At 40.4% G+C, this 16,047-nt stretch overlaps 1 protein-coding gene across 2 annotated transcripts in view; it reads left to right on the top strand.

Annotated features, from left to right (window-relative positions):
• The first annotated feature begins 2,771 nt into the window (after nucleotides 1–2,771).
• ALKBH3 (alkB homolog 3, alpha-ketoglutarate dependent dioxygenase) overlaps nucleotides 2,772–16,047 on the top strand; it is a 50,886-nt gene continuing 37,610 nt past the window's right edge. For both annotated transcript variants that reach the window (XM_024748806.1, XM_024748805.1), the window contains exons 1-7: nucleotides 2,772–2,903; nucleotides 4,534–4,682; nucleotides 4,836–4,939; nucleotides 5,756–5,790; nucleotides 8,503–8,550; nucleotides 10,896–10,999; nucleotides 12,605–12,693. In XM_024748806.1, the coding sequence (XP_024604574.1) occupies nucleotides 4,604–4,682; nucleotides 4,836–4,939; nucleotides 5,756–5,790; nucleotides 8,503–8,550; nucleotides 10,896–10,999; nucleotides 12,605–12,693 (459 nt within the window). In that variant the 5' untranslated portion in view covers nucleotides 2,772–2,903; nucleotides 4,534–4,603. The remainder of the gene's footprint in view (nucleotides 2,904–4,533; nucleotides 4,683–4,835; nucleotides 4,940–5,755; nucleotides 5,791–8,502; nucleotides 8,551–10,895; nucleotides 11,000–12,604; nucleotides 12,694–16,047) is intronic.

The following is a 16,047-nucleotide window of genomic DNA, read 5'->3' as shown; positions in this document are numbered from 1 at the left end:
GCAGCAGGTGATTGAATGTTTGGCAAGAGTCTGGTGTGAAAATCAGCAACTGAAAACAGGCTACATTTGTGTTGCCTCACCCAGAATCATTTCTAAGAGCTACCACCACGTAAAGTACCTATCAGTTTTGCCATCCAGGGGATGAGATAACTGTTGGGTGGAAAAGTAACCACGTGAATAAAGCAGGCAGCTGGAAAAGGTAAAGAGAACTCGTGAAGCTTCTTGCAAAATGAAACAAGGCACTGTTAAAAATGCAAATTGCTGGGCCCTGCCCCAGACCTACCGGGGGGCCTGGAATCTTCATATATACAAGCATCCCCTACGGACTCCAGTGCAGATGGTCTTCTGACTACATGCTGAGAAACGCTGATTTCAGCTTCCAGATTTGTGCCTACTGGGACTTCAGGAGGGTTGTCTCAGGTGAAGAGAACCAAGAAGGTAGTGCAAGAGTAAAGGGCCAGAGATAATAAGGGTCCAAATCAGAGGCAACCCCACTACCTACAGTTTAAGGCCCGCCCTGGAGCCAGCCATTTGCTACCCATTGCTCCCATCCCTGCTATCACAATCACACTGTAACAGTCAGGACTTAAACAGGAGACAGAAACCATATAGTAATTTGAACAAGGAAAAAAAAATATTAAGTTACCTACAAGGGGAAAAAGAAAACTCTGATATACAGAAACAGCAGATATAGGGAGCAGCCACTACCTACCTCTATGTCGAGGCAGAACATGAAGGATGGCACAAATCTGGAAGACTCCCACCCATCAGGAAGCACAGACCTGTGCTGTACTTTTTAAGTCGTCTCTCCAGGTGAGGGTTTCACAGGGTTTTCAAGCAAAGGATGACCAGTCTCCTCAGACACAGGAGGGCAAGCTGCTTCCACTGCCAAGGGAGGCTCAGGGTGACTTGGATGTTCAAGATGGTCAATTTCACCTGGGTCCAAGCAGATGTTCCCTATTTCAAGTTTTGGGATCCCATTCCTTCCCAGATGATGTCAACTTCACAAGAGATGTTAACAAGGCTGTAAATTCAACTAATTCAGCGCACAGAGAGGTGCCAATCACAGCAGGCCACCATGCACTGCAGAGCCAGCTGAGAGAAGCACTCTGGAGTGAGGGGAAAGAGCTCCTTCTCTCTAACATTTCTCCCTCTAATGTCCCTCCAGCATCCTCCACTGATGAAGCTTAACACCGAGCCAAATGGCAAGAGAGAAATGTTCTAGTATTGCAAGCAGAGCAGAGAAGTACGGGGCTGGGGCTGAGAATCAGTAGGCTGGTGACTGGTAACGCACCCCACCTTCATTGTCTCTCCCATGGTCTCTGCTACCACCCCCTAACAAAAACACAAATACTGCAAATAGAAATGAGGAAACCCAGGATGCCAACACCCATCAAGAACATCTTTCGAAAACTATATACTCACATGTATCTAGGGTGACCAACCATCTCAGTTTGCCCAGGGCCGTTCCAGCTTTAGCACTTAAAGTCCTGCATCCTGGGAAACCCCTCAGTCCCAGAAAAACCGGAACAATTTGTCACCCTACATGCCTCCCAAAGGTTTTCAAACATTGTGTGCATCAGAATCACCTTGGGCACTTGGTAAAAATACAGGTGACTCTGTTAAAACTGTTAAAGGTGATGCAGTTATTTTGGGTGCAAGCAGACCATGGATTGATTTTTAAGAAATGTTCTACTTGGAGGACAATCCAGGACTTCTTTGTTCCCGTTCCAAAACCATAATCATTGAAAAGAAAGAAATGACATCCTTTGGAAGATACATACAAGGTTCCTGAACCAGAAGCAGACACTGACAAATTATTAGTTGATAGTAACAACAACATAGGGTCATTGATGGGGTATACTGAGCTTCTTGCAGGTAAGCATTATATAATACAAGGTTTATTTTAAAGACCTTCACAGAATAACTTGCACAGACATAGTTAATTTAGTGCTACTTTTGCTATTTTCACACTGTAAGGTACATGATTTACCATGGCCACTTTAAAGATGTTTCTCAAGAACTCAGATGGGTTGAAGAGAAGACACTCTTAACATTTACTGAGTTTCTACTGCGTTCCAGGCATTGTGCTAAATTCTTTAAATATATTATCTCATTTAATCCTCCCAACAGAAGCTGTGCCCATTTTATAAAGAAGCAGGGTACGCGACCTAGATTATACACCTAGTAAATGATGGTGTATAGACGGAAACCCAGGTCTCTTCTCTCACGCAAAACTTGTTAGCACTGTAGAGCCATAACGAATAAGGTGTGGTCCCATGCCCTGGTCTAAGTGCTGTGATCGAGGTATGCACAGGCTGCAGTGGCAACACAATGGAGGTGCATCTTAGACTCTGAATGGCTTTCGGGATAAAAGTCAAATCCTTTTGTTCAGTACATCAGGACCAGGCTCCCCCAACGCCTTCGCCCTTCTGCCAGGCCCGCTGGGTCTCAGTCGCTCTTTCCGCACAGACCAAAGAAGCGGGCTCTTGGACGTCTCTAGTTAGGGGTGTGCGGGGAATGTCCAGAGGGACTTCGGCCTAGTTAATACGTCTTCATTCCCACCTTCGCCATATCCCGGCCCCGCAAGGGGCTCCACCGCACGCTCAATCTCTGTGCTCCCCTCGAACCCCTGCCCTACCATCTGCACCTTCAGCGAGTCGGCCCTCCAGGCTCGGGGAACGCAGAGCTGCCCGGATTCCAGCAGGTGGCGCCGGAAGCGGCGGCCGCGGCACGTGACGTCAGAGGAAGTGCCTGACGCCGCGGCCTGTGTTTGAGAGTTGCTGGAGTCGGTACCCGGCGCTCAAGGTTCGCCGGACCGCGGGCGGCGGAGCAGGCCGGGGGCAGCGGAGTTTACTTTAGGACGAGCGGCTTTGAACCTCTGCGCCCGTCTCCGCCGGCAGGTGAGGGCTCCAGGCCTATCGCTGGGTGCCCGGGGCTGCGAGTGTGGGGACCGCCCTGAGGTGCCTTCCCGAGCGACCTCCGGGACCTCGTTCAGGGCCTCCCAGGAAAGAAGGGTCTAAAATAGAGAAAGTTGCTAACCCTTATTGAGAGGACTAGGCTCTCTTACCTTCGAGGATCGCTTAACCCGCACTTGGACCGTGAGAGAAGTATTGGTTCTTCTGTTTACAGAGGAAGAAACAGGCTCAGAAATGTTAAGTCGTTTGCCTCAGGCCATGCAGCTGGGAAGTGTCAGATCTGGCTGGCGCCAGAACCCTTGCTGTTTGCACTGCAGCAGGGTTCTCACACTTAATTCGAGTAAAGAATCTCAGCATGGAAGGTGGGGTTAGTTAACAGTGTCTGGGACTGGAAATTCAGTAGGTCTGGGCTGGGGTTCTGGAATCTGTATTTTCAACAGCCGTACCGTGCATATAATAGTAACACATGGCTCCCCTGTGAACATAGCAAGAACGGTAGCTAATTGTTGTGTTAAGGTTTTAAAGCCTCACTTGAGAGAAAATGTCACATGAGGGCTTACTCTGCAAATCATGTGAGACTGGAGAGTTGGTATTTGGTTCTGCCATTAACTTTTTGGGCAGACGGCAGCCTCTGTCCTCTCCCCACCTATTAAATAAGAAGACTTACAGACTTATCATTTGGGGGAATTTGTTAAACATACAGATTCCTGGGACCAGCTTTATTCTACTGAATCAGAAGGTCTGGAGGTGGAGCTGGGAATCTGTAGGCTAAATAAGCTATCAAATGAGCCTGTTACCTTTGAGAACTTGAGATGGAAATGGATTATAGGGTTGGAATACTACCCCCCTTCCCATTTTTGTTTTTTTGTAGCTGTGCATGCTCCTGTTTTTGCTGTGGGCTAGACTTTTATTGGCCAAAATGTCAAATTAGTATTACTGGCCATGACGAGGTGGATTTTTTACTTAGCTGAAGACTGGAACGTAATAAAATTTGAATGTTAGTCTACCTACTGTTGATTTCCTGAGTGACACTGGGTGAGCCACTTAACTTTGTGGGCCTTACATACCTGTTTATCATCATCTCCTACAATGCTTGTTATAAAGACAAACACCTGTGTCCGTCCTCCATCACATCCTGAGACAGGCCATAGGTGTTTTTAACAAGTTTCCGTGGAAGTTTGATGCAGCCTGTGATAATGGAATATGGCAATGCCCTGGGAAACTGTGTCTTAGCCTATTTCTGAATGTTCATAGCTGGAGTATTACAGTTTCTCTGTGTTCTGCTCTTGGGGGACTAATAAGAGTAATGTGGTTTTTGATAGGTCCTGGTTTTAGAATTTCTTAACATCTACTTTCTTGCGAATGAAGTGAAAGTACTGTGATAACATAAACATTAAAAGATAAACATTGCAAAAGATAAACATTAAAAGCAGCATCCCCAAGTGACTTAGTAGGCTCCTTGACTGAGATGTTGTGATGTCAGAAGTTGATTTCATGTAGAAGCTCTGATTGCTGTTGAACCATCTCGTCTGCTTGAAAGAATTATAATTACCCCTTGATAGTCCAAGCTCTCACAACCTCAACTAAAACATCTTTTTTTTTTTTCTTTAAACAGATACCATTGTGTAGTTTGAATCAGGAATGAAATATTCTGAAAGCTGAGAGCAGAAACCTTCTTGATCAACATGGAGGACAAAAGACGGCGAGCCCGAGTGCAGGGAGCCTGGGCTGGCCCTGCTAAGAGCCAGGCCATTGCTCAGCCAGGCAAGAACTTGTGGGGATCTCGTGTGTGTGTGTGTGTGTGTGTGTGGGTGTCTGGACAAGTATCATCCTACTTTATATATATCCCTTTGGTTTATAGTGGACTCCCATTTCAATTGATGTTAAGGTTTGAGTCTCTTCTCTCTCTTGCTTCAGCTCCCACTGCTGAGAACCATCTCCAACAGAGACCTGGCCAAACCTGGATGAACAAGGAGCATCGTCTGTCTGACAGACAGTTTGTGTTCAAAGAACCCCAGGAGGTAAATTCTTGTTTCTTCTTCAACAGTACCAAGGATTTATTTATAAAAGCGACAGTCACATAGTAGACACTCAAATAAATAGTGACAGAATAAACTCACTAATAAAAAGAGAGTTGGAAGTATTATAATAATAATGAAATATGGAGTATCAGTTTCTTAGTATGTCTGAGGATTCTTTGTAGTCTTCCCCCAATTTGTAGGCATGTATAGTTCCCATTTTTTTTGACAAGGACATGTACCATGACTAGAGGTTAGAGGTTATACCATGACTAGAGCTTGCATTAGTTATCTAAGTTCTAATGGTCCTAAAAATTGCTAGTATAGCACATATCTCTGGAATTGGATTGAAATTTCAGCTACTACAATGCCTGATCTTTTTAGCTTTTTCTCCCACTGGGAAGGATGTAAGAAAGGGTGAAGAGTCACTTTTTAATAACATGGGGAAAAAGAGCTAAAAATCAGGCATCTTGCTGTAGTAATAATTATATAAGTAATATTAAAACCCCTTATTTCCTAGTATATCTTCTATTTTAAAAAATCCCTTGGAAAGATGATTTTTCCAGAGCTGCTGACTGCTAGGAAAATGTATTAATTCTAATTCTGTCATCTTTTACTGCCCACTAGTAACTGTGACGTAGTTCTAAGAAGAATAGAAACAAGAGTTTCTGGTGGGATAGTGAGAGCTTAGGATAAAAAAGGGAGAGTTTTAAACCTGATTTATTTTGACTAGAAATGAGAGGATGCAGTAATCCTGCAAGTAAGCCTCCCTGAGGATTAGGAATCATTCAGAAATCAGACCTGGCTTTTTCCTTGCAGGTGGTACGCAGAGCCCCAGAGCCACAAGTGATCGAGTAAGTGAATCGCTGCCCTCCTGTAACTATTGCCCACAGTGAAAGGGAGAGTCCAGGATCTTTCCCTCACCCTGGTTTTTCCATCTGGAAAAGATAATGGCCAATGTGTCTAAATTTTAGGCTGGGATATTCCTGTCTCAGATGTCTTTAAACTTGGTCTTTTGAGAAGCCTTTCTGAATTTGCAGATGGTGTGGGAAATGCAACCAGATATCTGTACATTAAACTCTTGGCTCTGGTGTAGATTTCCAGACCCGGTTTCACTAATATGTCTGCAGATAGTAGTTAAAACATCTCCTAGGTAAAGACAGAGAGGGATTTTTTCCTGAGTCATTGAAACATGGCTCTTTGAAAAACCTGTAAGTATCATTCTACTAGCAATGCTTAAGAAAACTGCTAGAAATCTAGATGCTCTTACAGTTCATTTCTTAAAACCACATAACTCTTCCAGAGCAATTAAATGATAGTAAACATTTCTCTTATAGTGATCTGTGTCTAAAATACTCTTCCAAGATGATGAAAGATGCTTTGATTCCTCTTTTCCTGCTTCTCAGTTTCCATCTGATGCAGATAAATTACCAGTAGAAAGCATCCTTTTATTTTAGCAAATTAGCATGATGTGTATGCTGTTGCTCGTGAACAACTGTTAAGCTGTTTGGCTGTTTGCAGATTGACTTGTATATCTTAGAAAAATTTAAAACGAGCACAGACGTCATCATACTTTCAAAGAGGGTATGTAGTTGTGGCCTTGCCATTAGTTAGATATGGTAACTTACCTAGTCCTTAGGTAAGTTATTGCTATCTCTCTGGACTTTTGTTTCCTTGTCTGTAGTATTAAGGGCTTGGACTGTATAATCACTTAAGACCCAGTCTGGTAGCTCTAACAGTCTCTGTTTTGCAAACACAAATGTGATGCTGCCTCCGTTGACGGTAAAAAGAAGAAACAAAACCATGAAACCTGTTACAGATAGGACATTCAGGTTGAAAAAATGGACAATTGTGCATTTCCAAGTCAGAGAAGAAAATGACAGTACTCATTCCTCCTTGACCATAGGGTTTTTAATTCTGTTTATCTGAAGTTAGCTATGCTAGATTTTTATTTTTTGATCTCATTGGGTCTTCGATGCTGCACACGGGCTTTCTCTAGTTGTGGCGAGAGGGGACTATTTTTCATTGCGGTGCATGGGCTTCTTATTGCAGTGGCTTCTCTTGTTGCGGAGCACGGACTCTAGGCACGTGGGCTTCAGTAGTTGTGGCTCGCGGGCCCTAGAAGGCAAGCTCAGTAGTTGTGGCACACGGGCTTAGTTGCTCCGTGGCATGTGGGATCTTCCCGGATCAGGGATTGATCCCGTGTCCCCTGCATTGGCAGGCGGATTCTTGACCACCGTGCCAGGAAGTGGAAGGGAATCTAGGGAAGTCTCTAGATTTTTTTTTTTTTTTTAATAGCCAGAAATGTCCCTCACATTTGAAGTGAGCGTTTCTAAATGTGGCCCAAAATATATCACACTGAAATATTATATTCACACTCTAGGAAGCTTTATAGGCAACTCATTTTGGAATGTGCTAAATGTTTATGATAATAACTCTGCCTACATTTTGGCTCAGAGCGGCTCACACATCTACCTAAGAGCCCAGCTCAAAGATCATGAACTGCTAACTCACGTGGAAAAGGGTGATGTAAATACTGTCCCTTTATGTTATTCTCTATGACTTACCTCTGTGAGAAGAATCGGACAGTTACCTTGACAGAGGTACCTCTCCAGTCTGGGTCACTGTCCTCACCATGGTGGTTTACAGACCTCACTACCCTGCCCATCTGTAACAGTTTTGTACTGTTGCACATTTGATTAAGTTCAGTAAGCTTTTTACTGCTCATCTATTATGTGCCAGGCACTAGGAAACAGAAAAATAACCCATTCCAGCCCTTCAGGAGCCCATAGTCTAGTAAATGAAATAGACGTGTCGTCAGATAAGTTGTAATGCCGAATATCTTGGAAGTGTAGACTTGTAGGTAATGTGGTGTGGTGACAGAGGATGAGATAGCTAACATTATTTGCCTGGATTACAGGTCAGGAAAGGTTTACAGTAGGTGATGCTGAGCTGAGATTTTGAAGGATGAATTAGAATTTTCCACTGGACCAAAGCTGGGGGTGGTGGATTGGGGGTGCTAGATGGCGGGGAGGCATGCCAGCATGTAGAAAAGCATGGGGTTAGACACGTGGTGGTGTGTTCAGAAGGTTCCCAGCAGTAATTACCGTGGAAGCTGATGCGTCTGTGGGAACTGTCAGGAGGTGGAGCTAGCTCATGGGGACCTTGTACTTGCTTCTGTTCAATGTATCTCTATTCCAGAGTCTCCAAGGGGGTACTCTATTTGCCACCCCTTTGTGTGATAGATTCCTGCACCACATCAGCCTGAATTATGGGTGAAATATAAAGGGATAGCACTAGAATTTATATTGTCCTGGTTTTTGCCTCCATGGCCTGATTTTGTCAGGATTCCAATCCCAGTGCCATTAATGATTACCACACTGTTGCCCCTTACCTCAGTGGTAGGAGAAGGTGGGGCTGCACTTCCCTCGTAGTGCGCCTTCGTCGTGAAGTGATTTTGGTGAGCTAGGACTTTGTGAGCTCTGCAGGACAACCCTTCCTTCCGCTACGTGCAGTATATTGCTTTGCTTGCCACTAACAAGTCTTTGTTTTCTTTGTTTCTTTAGTAAAGAGGGTGTGTATGAAATCAGCCTGTCACCCACAGGCGTATCTAGGTAAGTGAATCCTCACTAGAAAGGGACTGTAATTATCACTGAGTTATAGTCTCTTGAAACATTCTACTCCCTTGATTAAAGTAATTAATGTGGTAATATCTCCTTTTATACTAGCTTCAAAACATTTTCAAAGCCTCTCAGGTATAGTAGCTTACTTCTCCAGTTTTTCAGATGAGGAAATGAGGTCCAGGGAGATTGAGTACTTTTTCCTAGGCTACAGAGTAATTTAATATTAGAGTTGGGTCTGGCCTCAACTTCTGTGCTGTTTGTGTTACATTATATTATTATTGTTAGATTACATTGTATGTATTGGGTTGGCAAAAAGATTGTTCGGTTAGTGAACACGTTGTTCAATAAAGTTCTTGGTGAAAGTGGAAAATGTGTCTTTTATTTTTATTTAAAACTGAACGAACTTTTTGGCCAATCCAATATTATTACATATTATGTTAATCATACATTATTATATATAATATATATTAAGTTATGTCATATTGCTATATAAAGGTAGATTTCAATAAAATTAAAGCATATATGATTTAGGGTATATTAGGCATTAGTCATTGTTTCAGAACATTTTGAAAGCATCACCTTAATGCATGTCACTATAAAATAGTGAGACATTTAAATAAATCAGAACTTACCTATCCAAATGAATTGCTTAGAAAGAGTTGCTGGTGGACTTGGAAGCCTCTATAATTAGTCCACTGGCATTGCTATTATAGCCTTTTTCAGAACTTCCCTTTTAAAGCAAGTTTAATAGTCACACAAGAAAACCAGTTGCATTATTTTGGTCACATCTCATTGTTAACCTGGTATGGCTTCAGGTGAGCTTTGGCTCTTTCACAAAATCATTTCACAATATGTGTAAGCCAGATCATTAGGCTGTGTGCTGTAAACTTATATAGTACTGTATGTCAATTATTTAATGTACATTCAGGTGTAAACTTATATAGTGCTGTATGTCAATTATTTAATGTACATTCAGGTGTAAACTTATATAGTGCTGTATGTCAATTATGTCTTAGTAAAACTGGAAAAAAGTAATAATTCAGATCCAAACATTTTAAATTGGACAACAGGTTAAAATTAATTAATAAATTACTTGTTAAAAAAAAATTAAATGTACCTTTAAAGAGTGAAAATTTACTACCAACAAGGCTGTTGAAGAGAGTGTTCCATGGGCTTTCAGAACATTTCTTAAGAAAGGTATCCAAAAAAGCCAAATGCACTGTTAAAATGAAATAGTATGTTAGGGACACAGAAATCAAAACCACCACGAAATACCACTTTATATTCACTAGAATTTCCATAATCAAAAAGACAATAATAAGTGTTATTATAAATGAGGATGTGGAAAAATTAGAGCCTTCCTGTATTGCTGGTGGGAATATAAAATAGTACAACCCTTTTAGAAAGAAGTTTGATGGTTTCTTAAAAAGTTAAGCATACATTTACCATATGACCCAGCAACTTCACTCGTAGGTGTCTTACCCAAGAGAAATGAAAACATACATCCACAAAAAGACTTGCATGTGAATGTCCATAGCAGCGTTCATAGTAGGCAAAAGTAGAAACAACTCAAATGTCCATCTCTTGGTGAATGGATAAAGAAAATGCAGTATGTCTATATAATGAAATATTTTATTCTACCGTAAAAAGAAATGTTCTGATAATGTGCTACAACATGGATAAACCTTGAAGACATTATTCTTTGTTGAATTTTACAGTATGTAAATTATACCTCAATAAAGCTGTTTAAAGGAGAAAAAAAAAAAGGATAGCCAAAACAATTTTGAGCTGGCTTGGCACTGTTGAAATAAGTGTATATTCAATGAGAGAAAGAACCCTTATTTGGATATGTTTATTTTGATAGTTATAAATGATTGCTTTCCCTACAATTAGCATAGTCTTAGAAGACTACCAATTGTTAAAGTAACACAGGGCCAAGCATTTTATTAGTTATTCTACATTTCACAGTGATGCTATAAGGTGGAGATCATCTTTGTGTTACAGATGAGAAAAACCAAGGTTCAGAGAGGTTAAGTAACTTGTCCAAGGTTTCACAGCTAAGCAGTGCTTGGGTAATATTTGAACCATAGCTATGAAAGCTGTCATGGACCTCTTTATCCTTCATTGCCTCTTTTATTTGTCTTAACTTGAAAGAGGTTTATTTTACATCTGGAGCATCATGATCTGGGTGATATTAAGCTCTGGAGGTGTGGTAAGATGATTTCATCTCCCCACGAAAGGAAGCATCATCCAGATTAAATTATTCTGCTAATGATTAGAGTCTAACTCATCTTTTTCTGTGTTCTTTAGTTAATAACTGTTCTTTCTGCATCAAGGGTGTGTTTGTATCCTGGCTTTGTTGACTTAAAAGAAGCCGACTCAGTATTTGAACAGCTTTGTCAGGATGTTCCCTGGAAACAGAGGACTGGCATCAGAGAGGGTAAGTAGATCTCTGAGATCACAGTTGTTGATGTTTGGTCTTCCTTTCCGGAATGTATTCCGATACCGTTGCTTCTTTGCACCCTTGCTTCTTTGCACCACAGCCAGATTTAAACAGAGATTCAAAACCTGACTGGAACCCTCAGGATGAGTGGGAATTAGCCTGTCAAAGGGGACAAGGAAGAGTGTACCTGGCAGAAGAAACAACAAGTGGTTCTCAGAACGTGGCAGAAGATGGGCGTTCAGGGAAGCAAAGGAAGTTTGGTTTGACTGAACTGTGGTTGATATGCTTATCTCCTTTTGTGTTTGTTCACTATTTATTACTGCAAATGGTGCCAGCTTTCCTCTTTCTTCATAGAAACTTCCAGAGCTTTTTTTCCTGATTCTATTTGGCATATATTCTTTTGTGATCCTTTTTTATCAGCTTTTTATTCTCATTTTAGTTTCACTAGAAGAGTCCAGTCTCCCTTAGCTTCAGCATCTGTAGTATTCTACAAGTATCTCTACTTGTTGAGATTACCTGACTTGGAACAGGCTCCTCTGTGGTCATCCACAAGCAACAGTACCTGCTATACCAGAGGCGGTCACTGGGGAGCGCCTGTGCTCTAGCATAGAATTTCCTTTCTGGCACCTTGAGTGAATTTAAATTTTCTGTGGAGAAAGAGGCAAAGTATCCTGGCATCATTTTTGTAACTCAGGTGTCAGAATGAGAGTCAGCTCTTTCAGGGCAGCCTTCTAATTCCCAGCAGTTTCTACAGCAGGGCTTTTGGTGACAGACTTGGCTTTGATTGCTGGCTCTGTCTTTCAAAATAATTGTTAATTTTAAACAAATTACAGTTAAATAATTTTCTGATTTTATGATCTGTAAAATAGAGTGAATAATAATATTGATACCTATCTTACATGGTTGTTGTGATAATTAAATGAGATAGTGCATGATAAGTACTTAACAGAATGCCTGCTACATAGTAAGCCTTCAGTGAATGTTAGCTGCTTTTATTATTGTTGTAGTGGTTGAAATCAATTGTAGGAAAAACAGCAGATCTATGGGTAACTCCCTCTCTAAATAAATTGGACATCAAAACCTTTTGACTAAAATTAGCTACATGCTATGATTGGTCAGAGCACTTTTTTCTTCATTTGGAATCAAAAGGGCTTACACAAGGGTGGCACATGGGTGAACAGTTTGTCTTGTTTCTTGTATGGACGTTGGTGCCACAAGTTCCTACCTACAAGGGTTCAGACTCCACAGCCTGCATTTTAGACCCTCCCTAATCTGAACCCGTCTGTTCTGCGCTGTGTCTCCTTCACTCTTGTTTATGTCATCACTGACACAAATAAGTCACACATAGTCTCACCTCAGAGCTTCAACCATACTGTTTCTGCCAGTGTACCTTCTCTTGTCGTCCTGCTTTTAGCTGTCACCATTCTACTCCTGAAATCCCACGCCCTCTGTGAAGGTGGAACCTTGGGTCAGGGCCCGTCCTTACTCTTCCTTTGTATTTCTCATAGCTTCTTATACATTGCAAGGCATGGTGTTGGCACTCAATAGGTACACCTTAAATAGCATCAAACCATTTCAAAGGCCCTGTATTTTCTTTCTTAGATGTAACTTACCAGCAACCAAGACTTACAGCATGGTATGGAGAACTTCCTTACACTTATTCAAGAATCACTTTGGAACCAAATCCTCACGTATGTTGGAATGTTGTTGTTGGTTTGGTTTTATAGATTGTATACTATAAATGTAGAGTACTATAAAATAACAGTAAGATACCTTGCAGAGCTGCATGGTGATTCCTAGTTCAAAAAATCCTCTGGGTTCACACACTGAGTTTTTGGGCTTATTACCCTTGATGTGCTTTTGATCCATAGATAAAGACAGAGGATGAGAAAAAAACTGGAACTAGAGTGAACTAGAACCAGACTCTAGGATTTCAGAGAAATGAATCATTTATTTTCCTAATCTCCCCTTCCCCAGGCTTTTCCGGCCATAGCCCTCTGTGTGCCTCCTGATACATATTTGCTGTGGGGTCTAAGCCTTATGACTGACCAGTGAGGTCAGAATGTTTCTTCCCACTTCTCAGGCTCTTTTGCCATTTGTGAAAAAATCCGTGCTTTTCTTGTTGACTTTGCATTCATTCTGTGGTTGCAGTTCTCATACTTCTAACTTACCATTGCTTTGGCTTGTCTCTGCTGCTTCTTTTGTTTTTAAAAATTTCCATGACAGACAGAGAGATTCTAGTATATAGATTAAGCTTGCCCAGATGATGGAATTAAGATCCAAGAAACAGCTCTCTGTTTAGTCCCTGGAATCTTGCCTTTGGCAAATAATATTATGTTTTTATTGAAAGAGACTTTGAAGAAAATGGAGTTTTGCTTATGGCATTGGAATAAAGAGAAATATGACACATTTAGAGCTTCTAGTAATTTGTTATCATAAACTACCATTTTACTAAAATGTTCAGGGATAAAATATTGACTGAAGGGAACATGGCTTTTTCACATAAAGAGATAGCTGTATGCTCTGGTTTCTACAGCTGCATTTAGAATGTGATCCAGGGAAGCACTGAGACCCTCTATATCTGAAGTTGACTTGGAAACGTGAAGAGAATTGAATTAGGCCAATCCAGCATAGACTGCTGGCCGTGTTTCTGTCAGAATTAGTTTATCTTCTTGTCAACAGTCATAGCAGAGAAGCTGAGGATTAAACAGCCTGTGGGGAAGAAGTTCTTATTCATTCTAGTTAATCTTTTAGAACAGGATTTCTCAACCTCGGTATTACTGACATTTCAAGCTGGATAATTCTTTGTTTTTAGCGTTATCCTGTGCATTGTAGGATGTCTAGCAATATCCATGACTTCTGCCCACGAGCTGCCATAAGCACCCCTCACTCAGTCGTGACAGCCAAAAATGGCTCTAGACATTGCCAGACATCTGCCAGGGGTTAGAATTGACCTTGCTTGAGAACTACTGCTTTAGAATAAACATAAGGCACAAAGATCTGCTGAGTTGAGTGTCCACTTATGCTTGGAGACATTTTACAGCTCTTCAAAAGTATTTTTTAAATGGTAATCCTTTTCTTATGTAAGTAATATGTGTCTGTTATTGAAAATCTAGAAGCTACAGATAAATATGAAGAATATTAAAATTTTGGATAATAGTTCCACCTGATATTTTGGTTCCAGTCTTTTTTTTCTTTTTTTTTTAGGCAAATATATGTATGTAGAGGATTTTTCTATAAAAATAAAATCAATTATTTATATACTACATTTCATTTTACTATATCATTAACATATTTTAGTATCATTAAATATTCTTTTACAACATTGTATTAATAGGTACATAGTATTCCATAATCTATGTGTAGCATAATTTATTCAAGCAAGCCTCTTTTTTTGGATATTAAGGTTGTCAAATTAGAGTTTTTTAATTTGAATTTGGCTGGCTCATAACTTTGCATTTATTGCTAATTTAGTTTGTATACCATCTGGAACAAAGTCAAAAGTGACGCCTAAGGAGGGATTCCCGAATGTGTATATATGTGTTGGGGGTACTAGTTTAAAGTTGTTATTACCTCAAGTTTAGTATCCCATAGCACAGGAAGAGATTCAACCGTAGGTAATTAAACTCCTTTTAGTCTTTTTTCAAACTAAATCTTGTATGAACCCAATGTATGAAAATAAAAGAGTATCTCGACTGACTGGCAGTCCTACCAGCTTGACCTCTCCTTTCTCCTGCTGTGATCCCGGAGACATCTCTGTGGTACCTACGTCTCTACAAAACACTGTTTGAAATCCACTAAATAGGTCCTTTTACATTTGTGATTCATATTTTCTCATACTCATTTCCTCAAATGTCTTTTAAGGATAGAATGTATTCACTGAACAGTGAGATGACTCTGAATTTTAATATAGACGTTCACTTCTGAGGGATCTGTATATAGAGTATTGGTTGGAGAGTCTAAGTTAATCCTCTAGTTCATTATTTCCTTTTTTTCTCCTTTTCTCCTTCACCACCAAAAATAACCAAGAAAAAATATATATCCACTTAGAAACATAATGCAGACTTGGTGTTATCACAGTGCTCAGTCCCTAAGCAAGGCAAGGAAGTGCTAATTAGTTTCTCAGTCACATTGCCGAAAAGCTCTCATCCTCCTCCTTTACATTCTTGTGTTTCTTGTTAAGTGTATAATTCTAGCATCTGATCTTTATCGCCATGAAGATAAGCTTAAGTCATAAAATAAATAGGAAATACAGCTTGCTAACATTATTATGGAATTTTACTTTGAAACTTATTCTCTTGAACTAACCTATGTTAGTTTAATAACATTTGTTTTCTTGATCTAAGTTTTGTCTGTTATTATTGCTGTTTATTTTTTTAAATCCTCTTCTCAGAGGAGCTGAATAGACATTTTTCCAAAGAAGACATACAAATGGACAACATGAAAAGATGCTCAGCATCACTAATTACTAGGGAAATGCAAATCAAAACCACAATGAGATATCACCTCATACCTGCTAGAATGGCTATTATCAAAAAGGCAAGAAATAACAGGTGCTGGTAAGGCTATGGAGAAAAGGGAACCCTCTTACACTGTTGGTGGGAATTTAAATTGGTGCAGCCACTATGGAAAACAGTATGAAGATTCCTCAAAAAATTAACAGTAGAGCTACCATATGATCCAGCTGTCCTACATCTGGTTATGTATACAAAGAATATGAAAACACTAATTTGAAAAGATATGTACACCCCTGTGTTCATCACAGCATTATTCACAATAGCCAAGATATGGAAACAACCTAAGTGCCCATCAACAGATGAATGAATAAAGAAGATATGGTATATATGTACAATGGAATACTACTTAGCCATTTAAAAAACGATGAACTCTTACCATTTGTGAGACCATGGATGGACCTTGTGCGTATTATGTTAAATAAGTCAGGTGGAGAAGGACAGAGACCATGGATGGACCTTGTGCGTATTATGTTAAATAAGTCAGGTGGAGAAGGACAGATACCGTATGATTTCATTCATATGTGGAAT

This window comes from Neophocaena asiaeorientalis, unplaced genomic scaffold, assembly GCF_003031525.2.
Source record: "Neophocaena asiaeorientalis asiaeorientalis breed wild unplaced genomic scaffold, Neophocaena_asiaeorientalis_V1.1 scaffold43, whole genome shotgun sequence".
Taxonomy (NCBI): Eukaryota; Metazoa; Chordata; class Mammalia; order Artiodactyla; family Phocoenidae; genus Neophocaena; species Neophocaena asiaeorientalis.
Note: the sequence above shows the minus strand (reverse complement) of the source record. Positions and strands in the feature narration are given on the sequence as shown.